Source organism: Salmo trutta, chromosome 1 (assembly GCF_901001165.1).
Source record: "Salmo trutta chromosome 1, fSalTru1.1, whole genome shotgun sequence".
NCBI classification, from domain to species: Eukaryota; Metazoa; Chordata; class Actinopteri; order Salmoniformes; family Salmonidae; genus Salmo; species Salmo trutta.
Genome location: NC_042957.1, coordinates 67,531,802 through 67,556,788, shown reverse-complemented (window position 1 = coordinate 67,556,788; position 24,987 = coordinate 67,531,802). Strand labels below are relative to the sequence as shown.

The 24,987-nt window shown below is 43.3% G+C and overlaps 1 protein-coding gene and 1 long non-coding RNA gene across 3 annotated transcripts; both read right to left on the bottom strand.

Annotated features, from left to right (window-relative positions):
- Positions 1–1,396: 1,396 nt before the first annotated feature.
- Positions 1,397–20,091, bottom strand: LOC115205970 (uncharacterized). Of its 2 annotated transcripts, XM_029772431.1 has the most exons (9): positions 19,945–20,091; positions 13,650–13,731; positions 13,151–13,522; positions 12,554–12,685; positions 12,060–12,098; positions 3,453–3,610; positions 2,833–3,024; positions 2,588–2,670; positions 1,397–2,503 (listed from the first exon to the last, which is right to left on the bottom strand). In XM_029772431.1, exons 1-6 carry the CDS (start codon positions 19,945–19,947, stop codon positions 3,465–3,467), a joined length of 774 nt encoding a protein of 257 aa, XP_029628291.1. In that variant the 5' UTR covers positions 19,948–20,091; the 3' UTR covers positions 1,397–2,503; positions 2,588–2,670; positions 2,833–3,024; positions 3,453–3,464. The 2 variants fall into 2 exon arrangements, with proteins under 2 accessions (XP_029628291.1, XP_029628301.1); XM_029772441.1 differs by lacking the exons at positions 1,397–2,503; positions 2,588–2,670; positions 2,833–3,024; positions 3,453–3,610 and adding an exon at positions 11,287–11,711 and having other exon boundaries at positions 19,945–20,088.
- Positions 20,092–21,633: 1,542 nt separating this feature from the next.
- Positions 21,634–23,513, bottom strand: LOC115205257 (uncharacterized). The gene is made up of 3 exons (XR_003880574.1): positions 23,365–23,513; positions 23,103–23,130; positions 21,634–21,857 (listed from the first exon to the last, which is right to left on the bottom strand). It is a non-coding gene; the product is annotated as an uncharacterized LOC115205257 (long non-coding RNA).
- Between the last annotated feature and the right edge of the window lie 1,474 nt (positions 23,514–24,987).

Here is a 24,987-nt window from a genome sequence, read left to right as displayed (position 1 = left end):
ATAACATATCCTCTACTCCCAGACATAGAGGTGAATGGTTCACCACATAACATATCCTCTACTCCCAGACATAGAGGTGAATGGTTCACCACATAATATATCCTCTACTCCCAGACATAGAGGTGAATGGTTCACCACATAATATATCCTCTACTCCCAGACATAGAGGTGAATGGTTCACCACATAATATATCCTCTACTCCCAGACATAGGTGAATGGTTCACCACATAATATATCCTCTACTCCCAGACATAGAGGTGAATGGTTCACCACATAACATATCCTCTACTCCCAGACATAGAGGTGAATGGTTCACCACATAACATATCCTCTACTCCCAGACATAGAGGTGAATGGTTCACCACATAACATATCCTCTACTCCCAGACATAGGTGAATGGTTCACCACATAACATATCCTCTACTCCCAGACATAGAGGTGAATGGTTCACCACATAATATATCCTCTACTCCCAGACATAGAGGTGAATGGTTCACCACATAATATATCCTCTACTCCCAGACATAGTGAATGGTTCACCACATAATATATCCTCTACTCCCAGACAGAGGTGAATGGTTCACCACATAACATATCCTCACCACAACATATTTAACAGCAAATTATATAACATTACATCTCCCTTAGAAAGCCACCCTGTGGAGGAAGTGTGTATACACACACCTGATTCAGTAATTATGGTCTAAATTAAAGACCATGGTCAATTGCTTGTTGAATCAGGTTAGAGTGGGTCTGGTCAATTGCTTATTGAGTTAGGTGAGAGTGGTCTGGTCAATTGCTTATTGAATCAGGTTAGAGTGGGTCTGGTCAGTTGGTTATTGAATCAGGTTAGAGTGGGTCTGGTCAGCTGCTTATTGAATCAGGTTAGAGTGGGTCTGGTCAGCTGCTTATTGAATCAGGTGAGAGTGGGTCTGGTCAGCTGCTTATTGAATCAGGTTAGAGTGGGTCTGGTCAGCTGCTTATTGAATCAGGTTAGAGTGGGTCTGGTCAGCTGCTTATTGAATCAGGTTAGAGTGGGTCTGGTCAGCTGCTTATTGAATCAGGTTAGAGTGGGTCTGGTCAGTTGGTTATTGAATCAGGTTAGAGTGGGTCTGGTCAGCTGCTTATTGAATCAGGTTAGAGTGGGTCTGGTCAGCTGCTTATTGAATCAGGTTAGAGTGGGTCTGGTCAGCTGCTTATTGAATCAGGTTAGAGTGGGTCTGGTCAGCTGCTTATTGAATCAGGTTAAAGTGGGTCTGGTCAGCTGCTTATTGAATCAGGTTAAAGTGGGTCTGGTCAGCTGCTTATTGAATCAGGTTAGAGTGGGTCTGGTCAGCTGCTTATTGAATCAGGTTAGAGTCGGTCTGGTCAGTTGGTTATTGAATCAGGTTAGAGTGGGTCTGGTCAGCTGCTTATTGAATCAGGTTAGAGTGGGTCTGGTCAGTTGGTTATTGAATCAGGTTAGAGTGGGTCTGGTCAGCTGCTTATTGAATCAGGTTAGAGTCGGTCTGGTCAGTTGGTTATTGAATCAGGTTAGAGTGGGTCTGGTCAGCTGCTTATTGAATCAGGTTAGAGTGGGTCTGGTCAGTTGGTTATTGAATCAGGTTAGAGTGGGTCTGGTCAGCTGCTTATTGAATCAGGTTAGAGTCGGTCTGGTCAGTTGGTTATTGAATCAGGTTAGAGTGGGTCTGGTCAGCTGCTTATTGAATCAGGTTAGAGTGGGTCTGGAACTAAAGCCAGTGCACACAGCACCTACTGTTGGTAAACCTCAAGTCAGGGTGTGAGAACAACGCTCTCTAGTGGGAGGAGAGGTGTCTGCATAAAGCCAACAATTTGGGTATTTTTGAGGGCTAGGCCTCAGAGAGCTGGTAACACAAAAGGAAACATTTCTGGGCCAAACACTGGAGGTAAACCTGATACAGAAAATATCCTATTAGAAAACAGTTCATCACTGATCTCAAGTCAGGTCTCATACATAAAAGTTGTATTTTGAAATACTGTATATGGTGGCACATTCAAAATGCATTTCTATATTTTTTGTAATGTACGTTCATGAAATATATTACTAAATATTGATTTACATATTGTACATCTGCACAGTATGTAACATATAGCAACTGTAAATGATGATAGAACATACAGTATATTAAATGAATGTGAACATCAAGACATGAAGTAGAGATGGCTACGTTTTTCAATAAAGTCTGAAATATTCCTGTGTGTATATGGTCCCTCTGGGCAAATGGCCTGTGAGACAAAATGAAAAATAGTGCTGCAACTTCAGCCATTTGCTATGTAACTGTAAAAATCTCATTTTATGAAATCAATTAAAGGATTCATACCTCAGTAGGTTAGAGTTCCAGGGCCAAGTTTCTGTCATCTGTGCCATGAGGGTGGAGTGTTGGGCAGGGAACTGTCAAGGGAGCTGGCTTGGTGGTGTTGAGGTGGTCCCATCAGAGTAGAGCATCCTGGGATATTTTTCCCATAGACCTGCTGTTAGACTAGAGGAAAGATGTTAGCAGGCAGGAGATCACCAGAGAAAGCCATGATTGGCTGGCACAGTATTTAAATTAAACCATATTCACCTGCTTTCCTGAGTAAGGATTCACCCCTTTGGGAAGTTCCCCAGATACATTCCCATCAAGGGAGGAGGCAGTACAGGCTTGTTCTGTAAACCACCACATCAACAAATTCTCCAAATGATTAGTACCATTCTCACAGTTAAAATACAATGATCAGCCGCTATTTTTAACTGACATGATTTAAGGTGAATACCTCAGCCTTGGGGTCAGTTTTGTGTCTACATAGAATATTTAAACAGGTTACTTACAGAGTTGTCTTTCTCATCAGAAAGATGAATCTCCTTTCCTCTCCTGAAGATCCAGCTGAGCCATCCTCCACTGTTCTGAAGCGCTACAGCAGGGGTCTCAGGCTCAGCCCCCGGCCGGCTGCCAGTCTTGCTCTGAGGGTTGGCCTCGGTGATGGTCATTATGGAACGATCCACCACATCTACTCCGGATATCTGTGACAAGTGGGAGAAGTCAGTCCACTCCACTCATGTCACCATACAGAACAACCACTAAATACATGTATGTATTTTTATTTAACCTTTATTTAACTAGGCAAGTCAGTTACGAACAAATTCTTATTTACAATGACGGCCTACACCGGCCAAACCCAGACGGCACTGGGCCAATTGTGCGCCGCCCTATGGGACTCCCAATCACGGCCGGTTGTGATACAGCCTGGATTTGAACCAGGGTGTCTGTAGTGACGCCTCTAGTACTGAGATGCAGTGCCTTAGAACGCTGCACCACTCGGGAGTAGCAATTTCATTACTCATAAAATAAACCCTGACTGACACAAAGAGAGTGGCTTCACACCATGCCCATTGGACCATCTTTAGGATTCTTTCTCACCCAACTCCAATTTCATGAGGACAAATCTTACCTTGTGAGATGCTTAATGACTGACGGGACGTGTCCCTGCTCCTGCGAGCTCTGATGGGATGTGTCCCTGCGAGCTCTGACGGAACGTGTCCCTGCTCCTGCGAGCTCTGACAGGACGTGTCCCTGCGAGCTCTGATCTATGATGGGATGTCTTGGTCACTGATAGAGGAAAGTGAGCCAGATTAGAGCTCTATGATTCAGCAATGAAACATTCAGCACCCCATGAATATTGAAATGTACTAAAGTTGAACCTTGCTCCATTGGTAGTTGTTTACAGGGGTCCCCATCATTTTCCATTGGCCATATTGTAAAAGCCGGGGATTTTGGTAAAGTTATCAGAATTTTGCAATCAAAGAGTCTAAGAGTAGCAGTTCTGTCCATATATTCTTATTCATATCAGCACTTCTTCTCTGGAACTCTTTGCTTTATGAGATGCAATATGATACAGTATCACAAAATTCCATGCCAGCAGATTGGATAATTAATATAGCATGATTGGTAATGTAAGTCCAGGTCAGAATGTAAAGTTATAATTTCATTCATCTCAAGTTAAATCAGTCCCTTGTTTTAGTTAGAAACCACAAATGTAATAGTTTTGATAATACGTATATAAAACTTAAACACTACAGGTTTCGTGATGCTGGTATCTAAACCAAAGTAGATCATTTAAAGATTGTTCTACACATCTGTTGGGGTCTCTATAAGCTTCAATATGAGGTCATAAACGTAGCATGAAAGTGCATCCTTGTAGCTGTGTGGGCTGATTTAGTCAACATGTTTGCCTTGGGTAAGTTGAGCCAATGGCCATGGGATAAGTCGAGCCAATGGTTGAGCCAATGGCAAGTTGAGCAAATTCTTCTTCCCAGGCATAATGCAAGGCATAATCACTGAGATATGAGGTAACAAGGAGCGGAAGCATATAAGAAATCCCGCTATGCCCTTCGTCAAACCAGCACAGGTAAAGCGTCAATACAGGACTAAGATTGAACCGCACTACACCGGCTCCGATGCTCGTCAGATGTGGCAGGGCTTGTAAACCATTACAGACTACAAAGGGTAGCACAGCCACGAGCTGCCCAGTGACATGAGCCTACCAGATGAGCTAAACTACTTCTATGTTCGTTTTGAGGCAAGTAACACTGAAGCATGCATGAGAGCATCAGCTGTTCCGGACGACTGTGTGATCACGCTCTCCGTAGCCGATGTGAGTAAGATCTTTAAACAGGTCAACATTCACAAGGCCACAGGGTCAGACGGATTACTAGGACGTGTACTCCAAGCATGCGCTGACCAACTGGCAAGTGCCTTCACTGACATTTTCAAACTGTCCCTGACTGAGTCTGTAATACAAACATGTTTCAAACAGACCACCATAGTCCCTGTGCCCAAGAACAATAAGGTAACCTGCCTAAATGACTGCCGATCTGTAGCACTCACGTCTGAAGCCATGAAGTGCTTTGAAAGGCTGGTCATGGATCACATCAACACCATATTCCCAGAAACCCTAGACCCACTCTAATTTGCATACCGCCCCAACAGATCCACAGGTGATACAATCTCTATTGCACTCCACACTGCCCTTTCCTACCTGGACAAAAGGAACACCTATGTGAGAATGCTATTCATTGACTACAGCTCAGCGTTCAACACCATAGTGCTCTCAAAGCTTATCACTAAGCTAAGGACCCTGGGACTAAACACCTCCCACTGCAACTGGATCCTGGACTTCCTGACAGGCTGCCCCCAGGTGGTAAGGGTAGGTAACAACACATCCACCATGTTGATCCTCAACACAGGGGCCCCTTAGGGGTGCGTGCTCAGTACCCTCCTGTACTGCCTGTTCACTCATGACTGCATGGCCAGGCACGACACCAACACCATCATCAAGTTTGCCGATGACACAACAGTGGCAGGCCTGATCACCAACAACGATGAAACAGCCTATATGGAGGAGGTCAGAGACCTGGCCGTGTGGTGCCAGGACAACAACCTCTCCCTCAATGTGATCAAGACAAAGGAGATGATTGTGGACTATAGGAAAAGGAGGACCGAGTACACCCACATTCTCATCCACAGGGCTGCAGTGGAGCAGGTTGAGAACTTCCTTGGTGTCCACATCACCAACAAATTATCATGGTCCAAACACACCAAGACAGTCATGAAGAGGGCACAACAAAGCCTATTTCCCCTCAGGAGACTGAAAAGATTTGGCATTTGTCCTCAGAACCTCAAAAGGTTCTACAGCTGCCCCATCGAGAGCATCCTGACTGGTTGCATCACAGCCTGATATGGCAACTGCTCGGCCTCCGACCGCAAGGCACTACAAAGGGTAGTGCGTACGGCCCAGTACATCACTGGGGCCAAGCTTCCCGCCATCCAGGACCTCTATACTATGTGGTGTCTGAGGAAGGCCCTAAAAATGGTCAAAGATTCCAGCCACCATAGTCATAGACTGTTCTCTCTGCTAAAAGGCTTCTTAACAGCTTCTACCCACAAGCCATAAGACTCCTGAACATCTAATCAAAGGGCTACCCAGACCCCTCTTTTACACTGCTGCTACTCTGTTTATTATCTATGCATGGTCACTTTAACTCTACCTACATATTACCTCGACTGAACGGTGCACCCACACATTGACTCTGTACCGGTACCCCCTGTATATAGCCTCGCTATTGTTATTTTACTGCTGTTGTTTAATTATTTGTTACTTTTATTATCAATTTTTTTTAACACGTTTTTCTTAACTTCTTAAAGCATTGTTGGTTAAGGGCGTTGTAAGTATTTCATTATAAGGTCTACACTTGTTGTATTCAGCGCATGTGTGTAACGCCCAGGCCATAGAGAGTGGTTTTTGTTCTTTATTTTGGTTAGGCCAGGGTGTTACATTGGGTGGGCGTTCTGTTCATTTTTCTATGTTTTTGTATTTATTTGTTTTGGGCCGTGTGTGGCTCCCAATCAGGCACAGCTGTAGTTCGTTGTTGCTGATTGAGAGTCACACACTAATTAAATTTCAAGATGAACACTAACTCCGCTGCACTTTGGTCTACTCTCTCTTCCGACAGCCGTTACAATGTGACAAATAAAATGTTAATTTGTTGATTTTAAAAATGTTTTAAAAAGTGCAAAGCCTTTGTAAGGTGTTAAGCCTGTGACAAAATATGCTTAAAATCATTAAAAGACGAAGTGATTGTGTTGAATTGTGTTTGGAAAATAAAGATAGACATGGTTTTATAAAGGTAGTGATAATATTTCATTCAGTACAGAAATGTGTAGAAAGCTTAACTTCCACTGTCTGGAGGATAAACTTAACTTGTCTGGCAGCGAAACAGTTCATAAAGCCTCATTTATTGTTTTTTGAAAAAAAACATAGCTGATATGGCAGACTTGTTAAACAAATATGGTTTCTACTAACAATTGAGATGTACAAATTATGGCATAATGGGACGACAAGCGGACAAGCGGCAATCCGTCATTTCGATGAAGACATTAATAAGCAAGCGACGACGGATGTAGTAAATATAACTATTTGTTCAGCACTTTCGAAATGTACAGCGACAGAATTCAGACCTTGGGCCGTTCTTACAGTGTACTCTCTGTACAAGTCAGAACCATAGAATAAATAAATGGGGCATATAAACAGACAATGAAAGCTCTTACAATATTCGATGATTACATTCCTCTAAAACAGGGTATAAGCTATTTGTGCACCACGAAGTTAGAACAGTAGGCGAAATTAAGAGGTGAAAATATACAAAATTATTAGGTTGAGGTACATTGAATGCCGTTTGGGTCTTTGCCAGTCAAAAAGATTTGTTCTATACACTATTTGACGTGTTAAATTAGCTTTTAATTTGATACATCAAATAACCCAATTATATTATAGAATGTTGTGTGTGCTAAATTTGCACATCCAAGCCAAGCACCACAACTACGATGTGTTTACAATACCGTGTTGGTGAAAATAGACCAAATTATTTTCTGCTGTCTAGCCCCACCACCACAGAAAGCACTGAGCTAGGCTGAAACACCTGCATTTTGGAGCTGCCTTACTCAATAAAGCAAAAAAGAGATCATGTTTTTATGCGGCTTTATTAACTCAATTTTTTACATTGTTTGCAAACTGATATGTGACACGTATTAATGCCAAAATAACATGCAAAACAGGCAAGCACCCCCCCCCAAAAAAGTGTGGGCCCTACCCCACCTGCCCTGAATGATGGGTCACCACTGGTTGACATGATTTTTGAATGACTACCCCTTCTATCTGTAAGATCCCTCAGTCAAGTAGGGAATTCAACTACAAAGACCAGGGAGGTTGTCAAAAGCCTCAGAAAGGACAGTGATTGGTAGATGGCTAACAATAACAAATCAGACGTGTAATATCTCTTTAAGCATGGTCAAGTTAATAAATGCTGTGGATGATGTATTAAACCACCCAAACCAGTGGAGGCTGCTGAGAAGAGGATGGCTCACAGTAATGTCTGGAATGGAGTAATTGGAATGGTATCAAACACATCAAAGACGTGGTTTCCATGTAGTTGATACCACTCCATTGACTCCATTCCAGCCATTATTATGACCCATCCTCCCCTCAGCAGTTTTTCTGGCCCAGACACACCAAAGACTCGGTCGTCCTTCTGAACTGAGCTGCAGGATAGGGAGGGAACTGCTTAGGGATGTTACCATCAACAGTGACAAGCCACGGGGGTCTGACAACTTGGATGGAAAATTACTGAAAATAATAGCGGACCATATTGCCACTCCTATTTGCCATATCTTCAATCTAAGCTTACTAGAAAGTGTGTGCCCTCAGGCCTGGAGGGAAGCAAAAGTAATTCCGCTACTCAAGAATAGTAAAGCCCTCTTTACGGCTCAAATAGCTGACCAATCAGCCTGTTACCAACTATAAGAATATTTTGAAGATAAATACACAATGCAGAGACAGAGGACGAGAAGTCAACAGAGTAATAACGATCAATGGAAATAGTGTTTTTTCTGTAATAGGGAATTATCAATGGAAATAGGTTTTCAGTTCAACATCTGTTTAGGAATGTCAGTCCTGAACTTACGGTGTGGCACATTCTCATTGGTCCAACCTGAAATAGGATACAGTTTTATTGCAAGGAATTCTAATTGGTCAACCACAGGATAGGGCTGGATTATAAACTACACCCTGTCCCTTTGTTCTGTGGAGAGAACAACAGGAGAGAATTACTGGGAGAGCATCACTGAGGACAGGGGAGAATGACCATCTACCTCCCCGTATGATTTGTTCTCTTCTAATAAACCTATTTTCCTCCCCCTGATTTGCTTGGGGTCTGTTTTATTAAGAATAACATCAACTGCTAACATTTGGTGCCGTGACGCGGCTTAATTAGTCTCAACAACAAGAAAAACTGATCAACTGTGTGTTGATCCAGAAGAAAGAGAGAAGGTGTTCAAGTCTTATTATAGGTGTTCAAGTCCTCTATTAAAATGTTAGAGTCCTCTCTTTTTGTGAAACCTTCTTGTTGCATAGAAGTGAGTTGCTAGTTGAGTAGCAATTCTTACACGTGTGGTTAATGTAAGTCTTCAACAAGCTTTTTGAAGTGAACACAAGTCTTTATGGGTAACCAGGTGTTGACAAAGATGGAATATGGAATCTGTCTGATATACAAAAAGCTTGGGGAAAAATACAGAAAATATCTAATTCCTTGACAAATACACAATGGTCTTTAACCGTATTAGCCGAAGTAAGGAAACGGGATGAGAAATTATTTCTGGAGAATCATGGATAGGACATTGCAGAGAGATAAAGAAATTGTGAAAGCGGACAAATCAAAACCTTGAAGAGATTCAACAAATACAGACAAGGGTCATAAAACCAGACTTGGCTCCAACATGTGGAGGACCCTTTGTTCCTTCAATCCACCTTCAGGCTGAGTTGCGCAAGGATGATCGGGTTTCAAGCATCTGGTCAGCACTACCTGGCTTTGAGTCAACAGATTCTGACAGCGGTGACGAACAATGTCTTAGGCCAACCAGAACACAGGCTGTAAAAGGTAGTAAAGTGAAATCTCCAGTGAAAGTAATCACACATAAATCAGCATCTCCAAAACAGTTGGATGAATGGTCGAAAACTTTGAAACATCCCCTAGAAGTGGGTATGAAAACGTGGGACCATTTGAAGCGTTATAAGAAACTCTACTATCTACATCCTTATGATGGGTTACAGTTATTAGCCTTATTTTTTAACAACCGTGAAGATGGTGTACTTGAAGAAAAGGTTTATAGAGCTGTGGGTGGTGAAGAGCAAGATGTGGCCGATGGATGGAGAACCATACAGTGAGGGAAAAAAGTATTTGATCCCCTGCTGATTTTGTACATTTGCACAGTGACAAAGAAATGATCAGTCTATAATTTTAATGGTAGGTTTATTTGAACAGTGAGAGACAGAACAACAACAACAAAAATCCAGAAAAACATGTCAAAAATGTTATACATTGATTTGCATTTTAATGTATAACATTTTTTACCTTTATTACAGACGAGAATAAAGGTAATGATTTGGCTGACAAAGCTGCCAAGGCAGCTGCCAAGGGAACACCTCTGTCACCTAAACTGATTAGGAGATACACCTTGGATACATTATAACACAGAGATATGCAAATCAGTGCACCAAAAGATGAAGTGTCGGAATGGATGGCTGCAAGATGCAAACTCAATCAAGAAGGTGTGTGGAAATACAATCTGAGATGCGTAGCGCCAAATGCACTCTTGCCCTACTTGGTGACACAGATCCAGTTTTTGGCACACATTGGTGTGGACAAGATATGTCAGGTCCTACAGGCACTAGTTTTGTCGCTCCTGGACTAGTGTTCAGTCGTGTTGTCAGGTGCCACAAAGAGGAACCTTGGAATATTACAATTGGCTCATAACAGAGCAGCACGACTAGCCCTTAAATGTACATGGAGAGCTCACATTAATAATATTGTCATGACGGTGCACTGTTGGGGGAGGTTTATGACCCCCATAAATACCTTTCCCCCTTTTTCTCTCCACTCTACAGAATGGAATCTTGGAAAGCCCTTTGTTAACATAGAGAGAGTAATGTAACATCAAAAGGTTGGGGGGAAAAAAACTATCTTTCTGTAATCCAACCAGTTGAAAGTGTCCGTTGGTACTTAAAGAATATGATGTCAGATCAGTTGTTGTCTAGGACATTATATCTGATGATAGGACGACATAAATTGTATCTTGGAAAGTCTACACATTCTAGTTATCAGATTCACATGGAATTATTATGCAACTTACATTTTTAAATATGAAACTATTTGTGAAAATTTGAAATGTAATTTTAGCTTCTAAATGAGAGAATTGTTTTCATAAAGTAAACTATGGTCACTCAGTGGCCATGCCCAAGTGAACAGACATTGGTTGAGAAATATGAAACACGCCTCTCCCCCGCTACAAAAGCCCGTTGACGAAAGTTAACCTTGGGTTCCCGATGACCTGAGGACTGATGTCCATACGTTTAAAAGGGCTAATATCAACTACAACCTAACAAAATTAACTTTAGTTCCCGACGACGTAGGACTGATGTCCATACGTTTAAAAGGGCTAATATCAACTACAACCTAACAAAATTAACTTTAGTTCCCGACGACGTAGGACTGGTGTCCATATGTTCAAAAGGGCTAATTTCAACGTGGAGTATTTTATGTAGATTGTTGACAAAAAAAAAAAGACAAATCCAAAAATTTGAATCCCACTTTGTAACAATAAAAAACATGGCCTAATGCAACACTGAGGCATTTGTCAACTGAAGCAACTCTGAAATCAACTAGAACACAATATTGGCTTCTGAATAAATTACTTATTCAAATTGTGATGCACAAAATAAATGTGTTCTGTCAAGATCAATTTCACACACTGCTACTATATCACACTAGTGTCTTCACTGTCAAATCAATGTCCACTAAATATGTGCATTCGATAGACACATTTCAGGTTTTAGTTACAATATATAAAACAATATATGGAAGAATAGTCTGGTGTGATTAACAACTACAGACAAAGCTGTTAACAGTTAGCTTGGTAGCAGGATAATGCATGCACTCCATTTCTCCTGCAGTTAGCTGTGTGGCATGAGAGACAGAGCAGACATGACACTGACAGGGAAGAGAGCCCATGGCACCCCGATAATACATCTGTCGCTACGGAAACAGTCCTGTCCTGGTGCTGGAGTCGTGCCCTGCTGGGACTGCTGTATCCCCAGGCTCTGGATCCATAGGGGACAATAGGAATACCAACACTGTTATTTTTTTTCATTTAACTAGGCAAGTCAGTTAAGAACAAATTCTTATTTACAATGACAGCCTACCCCAGCCAAACCCGGACGACACTGGGCCAATTGTGCGCCGCCCTATGGGACTCCCAATCAGGGCCGGATGTGATGCAGCCTGCCAACCACGGGAATGCCTGGAATGTTCTTGTGTTGGGCATCCCGGTGGTTGGTGGAGCTGTACACATTTTATAAAGTGCATTTTACTATACATTTGATACACTATGATAGTTTGGACAGGAATCCCTCTTCCATTAGGTAGACAAATAATATACTCAAACATACCTTCTGGCACAACAGAGGCCTCTTGTATCATGGGTTCATCTGGAAAGAGAAACCAGAAGCAACCTTTTAGTGCTCTACCATGGTTTGTGATTTATCACTCACTGACAATACAATATCCTGAATTCCTATCTGGGAAGGAGGAGAACAATAGAGAAACTAAAACAATTCAAAAACTAAGTTCATGTCACGTTCGTTTGAATGGACGGACCAAGGCCCAGCATGTGTTGAGTTCCACATCTTTTATTTAAGTGAAACTTTCAAACAAAAACAATACACAAGCAACGAAACGTGTAGTAACATAGTGCTACCTGCACATACACAAACAATATCCCACAAAACAGGGACACCTTAAGTATGATCCCCAATTAGAGACGCGAACATCAGGTGACTCTAATTGGGAACCATACCGAGAGCACCAACATAGAAATGAAAAGACTAGAACACCACCTAGTCACACCCTGACCTACAATACCATAGAGAACCAAGGTGCTCACGTTGTCTGAGTCTTCTGGCTTGAAACAGCTTGAGAAGCAGCAGTCCAATGGCAAGAGAGCCTACTACCACAAATACAGCAGCCACATTCATGTAACTGTTCTTTGGAATTTCCTTTTGATTCGCAGCATTTTCTGTAACACACAAAATCATTTTAAATGAAAATCGTGTCACATTCAGGTATGCGATCAGGGATGCAACCAATTAAGTAATGTTTGTAGGGTATTTGGTTTAAAGGTAGCTAAGTCAATTTATATTGGATACTAATAGAGGATAATGTCAGAAAAGCAAGAATTCTTGATGGATCATCTGCACAGTGGAAATCATGACGCAAAAAGGAGAATACTATATTGTTACACTGTGAGGAGATATGCCATGCACTGTGTGACTGCCCCACTGGTGCCACAGCTGTCTCTATACATTAACTCCAATGAGTAGACACAAGCACTGAGAAAATCCTTGCCATAGACATACAGTAAATGCTTGCAAGATTTTCCCCTAGTAGGCCAGTCTAACTGTAATCATCCATTCACAAGGAATGACCCCCCAGCCCCCTTGAGCTGTCCATGTGTTGTATGTAAGAGGATTACTGAGCTCACCTGTGAACTTCAGCATGAAGCTACAATTTGTGTTTCCACTGTCAGTGTTCACCACACACTCATACGGACCCTCTTCTTCAGGCTGGGTTTCTTTAACCAACAGGGACACAACTTTGTCTTTCTCATTGGCAGGTGGCATGGAAAGCTGATATTTTGGGCTCAGCGACATCCTGGGTTTAGAGGATTGTTGATTGTATGTGAACACAGGTTCACCTTTGTGACGACCATTCTGGTCCAGCCTCCACAACACGACCTGCTCTATGTTTACATTACCAGGGGATTCCTCACTGAACTTCACAGAGCAGTCTAGGACTGCATCCTTCCCAGATTCCACCTGGATGACCTGCTTCAACTCTGAGCGCTGGTTTAGACCTGTTTAAGCAATAGATTGACAAGTGTAGTTTGGATAAAACAAAACTCCTAGACCATTCGGTGTGAGCATTTTGGAAGTTGTGGTGTTGGCAAAAGTATTACAAATTGTGCCTGCAGAATGCCTTACTTTTGGATGTCTCCATCCCAGTGATGAGGAGAAACATGAGAGTGGACAAGCTGAAGACCAATGCCATGTTAGGGCCTTTCTCCTAAGTAGAAAAACAGGGGTTCTGAGAAACAGTGGTCTCTCCACAGGAAAGGGTTCACACCTGACAACAATCAGTGGTTGTGCCAAATTAATCAGAGAGCAACAGTGGATAGCCTGAATAATATGCATTGACTAATACAAGCACTGACTCAACATGCTATTTTTGCTTACTAAGCAACCAGGGTTGGGTAGGTTACTTTCTAAATGTAATCCGTTACTAGTTACCTGTCCATGATTGTAATCAGTAACGTAACTTTTGGATTACCCAAATTTAGTAACGTAATCTGATTACATTCTGTTACTTTTAGATTACTTTCTCCGTAAGAGGCATTAGAAGAAGACAAATGTATGTTACCAATTGAAAGACATCTATTGCAGGATACATCAATGTTAAAGTTAACATAGCTGGCCATATATGGATGTTACATTTTACTTTATGGGTTGGCTATGTAGGCTTCTTTTTTATTTCTTAAGGTAAGTTGCCTGAGAACACATCCTCATTCACAGCAACGACCTGGGGAATAGTTACAGGGGAGAGGAGGGGGATGAATGAGCCAATTGTAAGCTGGGGATGATTAGGTGACCGCAATGGTATGAGGGGCAGATTCTTCTAACCCATCGCTTTGTACTACATAATAATACGATTAAATTATATCTTTAAATTAAAAACCAGAGTCTATCAGAATTCCAGTCATTCCAATACATTTTTACCCCTTGATCTTCAAGAATAAGACTTGGAAATATGGAAGTATCAGAGGTGTGGACTCGAGTCACATGACTTGGACTCGAGTCAGACTCGAGTCACAAATATGATGACTTGCAAATCGATTTTGACTTTAACACCAATGGCTCGTGACTTAACTTGGACTTGAGCCTTTTGACTCGAACTGACTTGATACCCTCCCCAAGCCCAAATATTAAAAATGATGCTATTAAAAAAAAGTGTGCAGCGCATCAACTCTTCATTTAACGGATTACAGTTTGAATCGGACAGCAGCCAATCAAATTGTGCCAGCTGAGAAAAAGTTATGCGTGGCAATGCAGAGGAACGTCGGTGGCTGAATTCAGACGGAGCCCTTGGAAAGATGATAACCAAAATTATTATTTTCGGATATAAAGATTACCCTGTAGTCAACAAAAAACGGCTTGCAACTTGCAAAACATGCGGGAAGAAAATTACAGAGGCGCAACAATTTCCAACTTTGTTCGACATTTGAAGCTGCACAAAGAACGGTAAATCGTGGCTAATATAGCCGACAGCTATATATAACTTTGCTAGTGTAGCATGTAGGCTAACGTAACGTTAAATCAATGAGCCTCCACAGTCAGTCAGTGCGGGAACGTGATCATTGCACCCAAGATTGAGCTACAACTGGCTAGGCAGTTGGTAGCCTAAATCCTGCCTGATGTTACTGCTGTTCCTAAAACCATTGACATACATTAGCCTACTGTAACCACACACAGAGAGGGGGTGTGTGTGTGTAAGGTTGGGCGATTGTGTACAAGCCTACATCACCCGATTGCGCCCTATAGCTATCCTCGATAGTCGATTGCTATGGGGGGGCGGGTCTTTCTCATGGCTACCCATGTATTTCCATGGAAATATAACATTTATATGGAAAGTAATAAACATATATATTTGTAAAAGCATTCATGATTTGCGTAAATGTAATATAGTAACTATTACTCTTGTTAAAAATATGAAATGGTATTACATTTGGCGAAGAGCACATTTTGACTTGTTTAGGACTCGAAACTCAAAGTTTAGGACTTGAGACTTGACTTGAGACTTGTCGGTCTTGACTCGGACTTGCCTGTCTTGACTTGGGACTTGTTAAACAATGACTTTGTCACGTTCGTCGTAAGGATGGGACCAAGGCGCAGCGGGACTGTGTAAACTCATCTTCTTAATTTATTGAGAAGAAAAACGTGAACACAGAAAAACAAAAACAACAAACAATGACGAAGACGCTAACAGTCCTGTGAGGCAAACAGCTACACTTGGAACAACTACCTACAAAAACCCATGGAAAAACACCCCTACTAAATAGGACCTTCAATTAGAGGCAACGAGGAACAGCTGCCTCCAATTGAAGGTCAACCCAATAAACTAAACATAGAAATAGAAAAACTAGAACGAACATAGAAATATACTAACATAGAACATTAACCAAAAAACCCCGAAACACATAAAACAAATAAACCCTTTACTGGTCAGGACATGACAGTACCCCCCCCCCAAAGGTGCATACCCCAGATGCACCTCAAACAAAAAACACAAAAATCAACCCCAAACAAAAATAATCCCAAACATAAAGGGAGGGAAGGGAGGGTGGCCACCGTCACCGACGGTTCTTGTGCTACACCCCCCCTCCCCAATCCTCCACTATGGAGGTGGCTCAGGCTCCGGCCTTAGTCCCCAACCTAACCCGTCCACCCTCGCTGAAGGCTCAGGGCTAAGGCGCGTCGCTGGAGACCTCGGACTGGAGGGCCGACTCTGGCTGCGCCGGCTCCGGACTGTGGGCCGACTCTGCAGGCTCCGGACTGTGGGCCGACTCTGCAGGCTCCGGACTGTGGGCCGACTCTGCAGGCTCCGGACTGTGGGCCGACTCTGCAGGCTCCGGACTGTGGGCCGACTCTGCAGGCTCCGGACTGTGGGCCGACTCTGCAGGCTCCGGACTGTGGGCCGACTCTGCAGGCTCCGGACTGTGGGCCGACTCTGCAGGCTCCGGACTGTGGGCCGACTCTGCAGGCTCCGGACTGTGGGCCGACTCTGCAGGCTCCGGACTGTGGGCCGACTCTGCAGGCTCCGGACTGTGGGCCGACTCTGCAGGCTCCGGACTGTGGGCCGACTCTGCAGGCTCCGGACTGTGGGCCGACTCTGCAGGCTCCGGACTGTGGGCCGACTCTGCAGGCTCCGGACTGTGGGCCGACTCTGCAGGCTCCGGACTGTGGGCCGACTCTGCAGGCTCCGGACTGTGGGCCGACTCTGCAGGCTCCGGACTGTGGGCCGTCTCTGCAGGCTCCGGACTGTGGGCCGTCTCTGCAGGCTCCGGACTGTGGGCCGTCTCTGCAGGCTCCGGACTGTGGGCCGTCTCTGCAGGCTCCGGACTGTAGGACATCGCCGGAAGCACTAGACGGGGAACTGTCGCCGGAAGCTCTAGACGGGGCACTGTCTCCGGAAGCTCTGGACGGGGAACTGTCGCCGGAAGCTCTGGACGGGGAACTGTCGCCGGAAGCTCTGGACGGGGAACTGTCGCCGGAAGCTCTGGACGGGGTACTGTTGTCGGAAGCTCTGGACGGGGACTGCGCACTGAAGGCCTGATGCGTGGGGCTGGCTTTGGAGGCGCCAGACTATTTTCACGCACCACAGGGCTAGTACGAGGAGCAGGAGCAGGACGAACTGGACTGGGCTGACGCACTGGAGGCCTAGTGTGTGGGGCTGGTACTGGAGGTACCAGACTGGAGACACGCACCCCAAGGCGTGTGCGAGGAGCGGGAACAGGACGTACTGGACTGGGCTGACGCACTGGAGACCTGATGCGTGGTGCTGGCTTTGGAGGCGCCAGACTGGAGACACGTACCTCAAGGCTAGTGCGAGGAGCAGGAACTGGATACACCGGGCCATGAACAAGCACTGGAGGTCTGGAGCGCACAGCCTGCACAACCCGTCCTGGCTGGGTGGTAACAGAAGCCCTGCCCGAGCGGAGTGCTGGCACAGGGCGAACTGGGCTGTGCAGAGGCCTGATGGCTGCCGTGCGTAGAGCAGGCGCAGGGTAGCCTGGGCCTAGGAGACGCACTGGTGGCCAGATGTGCTGCGCAGGCATACTCCTACCTGGCTGGATGCCCACTCTAGCACGGCACTTGCGAGGGGCTGGGATCGCTCGCACCGGACTGTGCGGGCACACGGGCGAGATCGTGCGCACTTCCGCATAGACCAGCGCTCTCATGATCCGCTGCTCCCCATAATAAGCACTGGGAGTTGGCTTAGGTCTATTGCCTGACCTAGCCACTCTTCCCGTGTGCCCCCCAAAACATTTCTTGGGGCTGCCTCTCACACTTGCCAATCTGCGCGTATAATGCCTCGTAATGACGCCTCTCCGCCTTGGCTGCCTCCAGCTCCTCCTTAGGTCGCCGGTACTCCCCAGCCTGGTGCCAAGGTCCTGCCCCATCCAAAATTTCCTCCCATGTCAATGACTCCAAATCCTTCTGCTGCTCCTTCCTCCGCTGCTTGGTCCGTTGGTGGTGGGTAGTTCTGTCACGTCCGTCTGAAGGATGGGACCAAGGCGCAGCGGGACTGTGTAAACTCATCTTCTTAATTTATTGAGAAGAAAAACGTGAACACAGAAAAACAAAATAACAAACAATGACGAAGACGCTAACAGTCCTGTGAGGCACACAGCTACACTTGGAACAACTACCCACAAAAACCCATGGAAAAACACCCCTACTAAATAGGACCTTCAATTAGAGGCAACGAGGAACAGCTGCCTCCAATTGAAGGTCAACCCAATAAACTAAACATAGAAATAGAAAACCTAGAACGAACATAGAAATAGACTAACATAGAACATTAACCAAAAAACCCAGAAAAACATAAAACAAACACCCCCTGCCACGTCCTGACCAAACTACAATAACAAATAACCCCTTTACTGGTCAGGACGTGACAGACTTGGTCCCACCTCTGGGAAGTATAGATTAGCCAAATTGTTTTACCTGAGCATGGCCTCAAAACTAAGGATTTATTAGGCAGCCCTACTCTGTTGTTTATGATTTAGTTGTCATGAAGGACTGGTTGGGCTCATTGATTCGAGTTGAAAAATAAATGCTGCGCTCATGGAATGACATGCTTTGCCAAGAGTGTGCAAAGCTGTCATCAAGGAAAAGGGTGGCGATTTTGAAGGATCTAAAATATTTTTTGATTTGTTTAACACTTTTTTGGTTACTACATGATTCCTTATTTGTTATTTCATCGTTTAAATGTCTTCACTATTATTCTGCAATGTAGAAAACAGTAAAAATAAAGAAAAACCTTGAATGAGTAGGTGTGTCCAAACTTTTGACTGGTACTATATATATATATAATTTATAATTCCAAAAATAGATGCAGCAACTACAGATTGCCCCTTTAAGTCTAGCAAACGTGTGCAAGTTTGAGCATGTGTCCATGAGGCCTTTTTATCAGCATGAATTAGATAAAAGCCCCACTTTTATTCATAGGCTTCTTGAATTCAACTATTATTGGGTTCAAATACACATTTAGATTTGTGAACAGCCATCCACAACAACCACAATCCGTAAGGCGCATATAGCTAAATGAGAGAGCAGCAGTGTGATTCACATCAATGCGCTAACGTTGTAGATTTCAATAATAAGTGATATCCGTATCGCCGTAGACTAATCCACTGCTGTCATCCTTACCTGCAAGCGTTAATTCTAGTTGGATAATTTTTGGATGCCGACAGCAGTCGCAGCATTGAAAGACATAGCTTGGACTGTAGCCTACACAAGCCTATTCCAGCTCTTTTCCCGCGATCCATCAAATACATTTGGTGTTTCATCATAGTGGTCTCTCTGATTTTTACTCAGACTCGCTCAGGTGGAACAAAAAATGTCATTGAGAAAACAAATAAGTGTCAACGAAATTTTTTCGCAAACATACGTTCTGAATTTAAAAGTCAACCTTGAAGTAATCATCTCGTTTTTAGAAAATATCGGTAATGTGATCACAATATTTTTGCTGGTAACGCAACGGATTACAGTTAGCGTTTTTGTAATCCCAACCCTGTAAACGAGCAAGGTCAATGTATAAAAATAAACTCGCACTATATATACACTCCCAACAATTTAAAGAGTAAACCTAACAACCAACGTTTTGTCAGAAATCTACATTTTATTCGTCAAATAACACTTAGTGTCGACTAACAGATAAATGCTTACTTATGGGCACTCTCAACAATGCAGAGAGAAATACATATTAAAATAAAACACGCAATAAAAGTGATACTAGAATTTAAAAAATCACTGCGTTGCCGAAACGATTGTTATTAGGTTTAACCATTCAATTGTTGGGAGCATATAGTGTGCATAGTTTTGCTCTGTTTGTCAGCACCTCTACAAAAATGTTTGGGTGCGACATGCGTTTTACTATACCATGTTCAAAGTCACGAACAAAAGCTAAGGCTGCATGAATATACAAAATAATACTTACCATTATATTCCAAACTCCCTATAGCCCAGTCGTCATAGCAAGTCTGTTGAGCAAAGAAAATACTATCACTTTGGGAAAAAACTTTCACTTCGTGGTTCACCTTCCTTTGACTATTCTCAGCAGGGGAAGGAGGGGGCAACTCATTCCAATGCTCAATGTATTCCAGACTGTATCAGCCCCACCCTGTGGACATTATTTTAAAAGTGCTTTGGAAGTTTCTTAATTAACATGTAAAATGGGATTTAACTGTAAAAAACAGGCTGACCAAATCCTAACTCAGATGTTTCACTTTTGGCTTCAAATAGTTGGCTTACAGTAAATTATCCGTGTGGTATGCCATGCATAACTAAAAACTAAAATCATTTAAACTTTTATTTAACTAGGCAAGTCAGTTAAGAACAAATTCTTATTTACAATGACGGCCTAGGAACAGTGGGTTAACTGCCTTGTTCAGGGGCAGAACGACAGATTTTTACCTTGTCAGCTCGGGGATTCAATCTAGCAACCTTTCGGTTACTGGCCCAACGCTCTAACCACTGGGCTACCTGTCGTCCCGGTTCTAGTCTGTTGACTGTGTATGTGTACATAGAGGTTCTAGTCTGTTGACTGTGTATGTGTACATAGAGGTTCTAGTCTGCCGTGTGTGTGTGTATGTGTACATAGAGGTTCTAGTCTGTCGTGTGTGTGTATGTGTACAGAGGGGTTCTAGTCTGTCGACTGTGTGTATGTGTACATAGGGGTTCTAGTCTATGTCGAGTGTGCAAATAGGTATACATAGGGGTTCTAGTCTGTCGACTGTGTGTGTGTGTGTGTGTGTGTGTGTGTGTGTGTGTGTGTGTGTGTGTGCGCGTACACATAGGGGTTCTAGTCTGTCGCCTGTGTGTGTGTGTGTGTGTGTGTGTGTGTGTGTGTGTGTGTGTGTGTGTGTGTGTGTGTGTGTGTGTGTGTACATAGGGGTTCTAGTCTGTCGTGTGTGTGTGTGTGTGTGTGTGTGTGTGTGTGTGTGTGTGTGTGTGTGTGTGTGTGTGTGTGTGTGTGTGTGTGTGTGTGTGTGTGTGTGTGTGTGTGCGCGCGCGTACACATAGGGGTTCTAGTCTGTCGACTGTGTGTGTGTGTGTACATAGGGGTTCTAGTCTATGTCGAGTGTGTGTGTGTGTGTACATAGGGGTTCTAGTCTATGTCGAGTGTGTGTGTGTGTGTGTGTACGTACATAGTGGTTCAAGTCTGTCGACTGAGTGTGTGTGTGTGTGTGTGTGTGTGTGTGTGTGTGTGTGTGTGTGTGTGTGTGTGTGTGTGTGTGTGTGTGTGTGTGTGTGTGTATAGGGGTTCTAGTCTGTCGACTGTGTACGCACATAGGGGTTCTAGTCTGTCAACTGTGTGTGTACATAGGGGTTCTAGTCTATGTCGAGTGTGTGTGTGTACACATAGGGGTTCTAGTCTATGTTTCTGTATATGTGCAGGACAGTTCTCTAGTCTATGTCAAGGTCAGAGTCGTCGCTATGTGTGATTGCGCCGTTGCGGATGGTCTTAGCATTGGTGAGATCCACACAAAATACATCTTTTCTCCGATAAAAATAAAATCAGGAGCAAAATAAATACTTTTCTTTTTTTTACCATTTACAACAAGGAGAGAATGAGACAAACAGGGGGGGGGCAGGAAGTGGGGCAAATTCCATGGCTCAGAGGGGACGTGATAGATTGTATCAGACAGTGGGGAATAACAGTGGGACTGAGGTGGGGAAGGGGAAAAATGGGGGCAAATCTTTCAAAAATAAAAAGTTCCAACAAAAGCAGACTAGCAGGACATGCCCCCTGGGGGGTTTCTTCAGCCGGAGGGGGCAGCTGCGTTGGCAGTGGATCCCGATGGGGCAGAGGGCTGTGGTGCTCCTTCTCTTCAGGTTCCTCAGGGCAGTCTACTTTACCACACAACACAGAGGAGGCGACACTATCACGGTCATCACTACCTGGCCCACTGATCAGAGATCTGATCCATATGATACACGGCTGAGGCTGCGTTTACACAGGCAGCCTAACTGATCTTTGGCCCACATATTGGCAAAAGAGCTTCCCAGGTGTGACAAATGTCATGATAGAAAACAAAGGGAGAGAAATTACCCCTTTTAAAAAAGGCTGGAAGGGCGGAATCATCAGAGCTGTCACGGTCGACCATGATGCCATTCATTGTGGCCATTCGTAACTAATGGGAGTCATGCACTGCTGTTTACAGACAGCTCTGAGAGAACGAGGAATGTGGAATCTTTCCTTCCAGTCTGTTGGGGACATCTTTTAAGTGGTGTTTCTTCAAAAGACTTCAATGAGATTCATCATTGGAAACTAAATTATTTTATCTAACCTACAGTACCAGTCAAAGGTTTGGACACTCATTCAAGGGTTTCTTTATTTTTACTATTTTCTGCATTGTAGAATAATAGTGAAGACATCAAAACTATGAAATAACACATATGGAATCATGTAGTAACCAAAACAAAGTGTTAAACAAATCAAAGTAGCCACCCTTTGCCTGGAATGCTTTTCAGAGGTAACTCTGAGGTCTTCCTTTTCTGTGACGGTCCTCATGAGAGCCAGTTTCATCATAGCGCCTGATGGATTTTGCAACCACACTTAAAGAAACTTTCAAAGTTCTTAAAATGTTCCAGATTGACTGACCTTCATGTCTTAAAGTAATGATGGACTGTCGTTTCTCTTTGCTTATTTGAGCTGTTCTTGCCATAATATGGACTTCGTATTTTACCAAATAGGGCTATCTTCTGTATACCACCCCTACCTTGTCACAACACAACTAATTGGCTCAAACGCATTAAGAAGGAAAGAAATTCCACAAATTAATTAAAATGCATTCATGAAGCTGGTTGAGAGAATGCGAAGAGTGTGCAAAGCTGTCATCAAGGTAAAGGGTGGCTACTTTGAAGAATCTCAAATATGAAATATATTTTGATTTATTTAACACTTTTTTGGTTACTACATGATTCCATATGTGTTATTTCAGTTTTGATGTGAGCACTATTATTATACAATGTAGAAAATAGTTCAAATAAAGAAAAACCCTTGAATGAGTAGGTGTCCAAACTTTTGACTGGTACTGTACATAAATACCATATTAAAATACTGACATTCGAAATGGAACCAGAGATACTTACCATTGTTTGCCTGCTGGCACTCCTCAACCTGCCAGATGGAGAATAATAACAGTCAGCATTTTATTTTATTTTAGTCATTTTACTACATCAATGGCATTTAAGTCCGTTCAAAAACACAGGACTGAGAATCACTGAAAACCATCCATGACAGCAGACTTGTAGAAACCAAGGCAAGCATCTTACCAGTGGAAAGCCCACACATTACATCTATGAATAAAGCAATGGCCGACATATGTCAATGTCAGTGACCCCTCACCCTTACCCCTAAAGGAACGTTGATGGAGGTGATGACCTCGTCTGTCTCATTGTTTTTGGGGAAGAGGAGCGGCTGCTGGCACCGTCTAAGGGGAGCGGACGGTTCTCCGCACAGAGTACCCTTGGCCGTCCCGCCTACGGAGAGAAACAACACCCAGTTAATAAGTGATGACTCAGACTTCACATCACAAATGAGTCAGAGAAGATGACCTCACTACTAGAGTTCTGTAAAGCAGACCTCCTCCTGGAGAGCTACCTCCTGTAGGTTTTCCAGCACACCTGATTCTACTAATTAGCTGCTGGTCAGGACCTTGAGTGAGTAACACAATAGGGTTGGAGTAATAGCCTGCATACACAGTAGCTCTCTGAGAGAAGGGTTTAGGTCAGTGATAGGGACTAGTGTTAGGCCTAATGATAGTTAATGGAGTGTCAATGCTAGAAGTGCAAATACAAACATGACAGTTTCCTTACGGTGTCACGTCCTGACCATAGTAAGATGTGATTTTCTATGGTAGAGTAGGTCAGGGTGTGACGGGGGTGTTTTATGTTTTTCTATGTTTTGTATTTCTATGTTTAAGTTCTAGTTTTTCTATTTCTATGTTGGGTTTTTTTGGGCTGATCTCCAATTAGAGGCAGCTGGTCCTCGTTGTCTCTAATTGGAGATCATACTTAAGTAAGGTTTTTTTTTTCACCTGTGTTTGTGGGCAGTTGTTTTCTGTTTAGTCTCTGTACCTGACAGAACTGTGCGCTGGTGGTGTTTTCTCTTTGTTATTTTGCTTCAGTGGTTTGAGTTAATATAAATTATCATCATGAGCACTCAACACGCTGCGCTTTGGTCCCCTCTCTACGATCGCTGTTACATACGGTTTGTTTCCACTTCACATTTCATTGATCAAAACAAGCGTAAACACTGGCTGGGGCGGACTTTACGATTTGGTGGAATGGGTCTAAATCGATGAAAGACTGGTGTGGAAGGCTGTAAACTGTTTGCTTAATCAAATCATATTTTATTTGTCACATACACATGGTTAGCAGATGTTAATGCGAGTGTAGCGAAACGCTTGTGCTTCTAGTTCCGACCATGCAGTAATATCTAACAAGTAATCTAACCTAACAATTTCACAACTACCTTATACATACAAGTATAAAGGAATGAATAAGAATATGTACATAAAAATATATGAATGAGTGATGCCCGAACGGCATAGGCAAGATGGTATAGAGTACAGTGTATATACATATGAGATTTATTTATTTCACCTTTATTTAACCAGGTAGGCAAGTTGAGAGCAAGTTCTCATTTACAATTGCGACCTGGCCAAGATAAAGCAAAGCAGTTTGACACATACAACAGAGTTACACATGGAGTAAAACAAACATACAGTCAAGAATATTGTAAGTCTATATACAAAGTGAGCAAATGAGGTGAGAAAAGGGAGGTAAAGGTAAAGGCCATGGTGGCGAAGTAAATACAACATACCAAGTAAAACACTGGAATAGTAGATTTGCAGTGGAAGAAGGTGCAAAGTAGAAATAGAAATGATGGTCTGCAAAGGAACAAAATAAATAAATACAGTAGGGGAAGAGGTAGTTGTTTGGGATAAATTATAGATGGGCTATGTACAGGTGC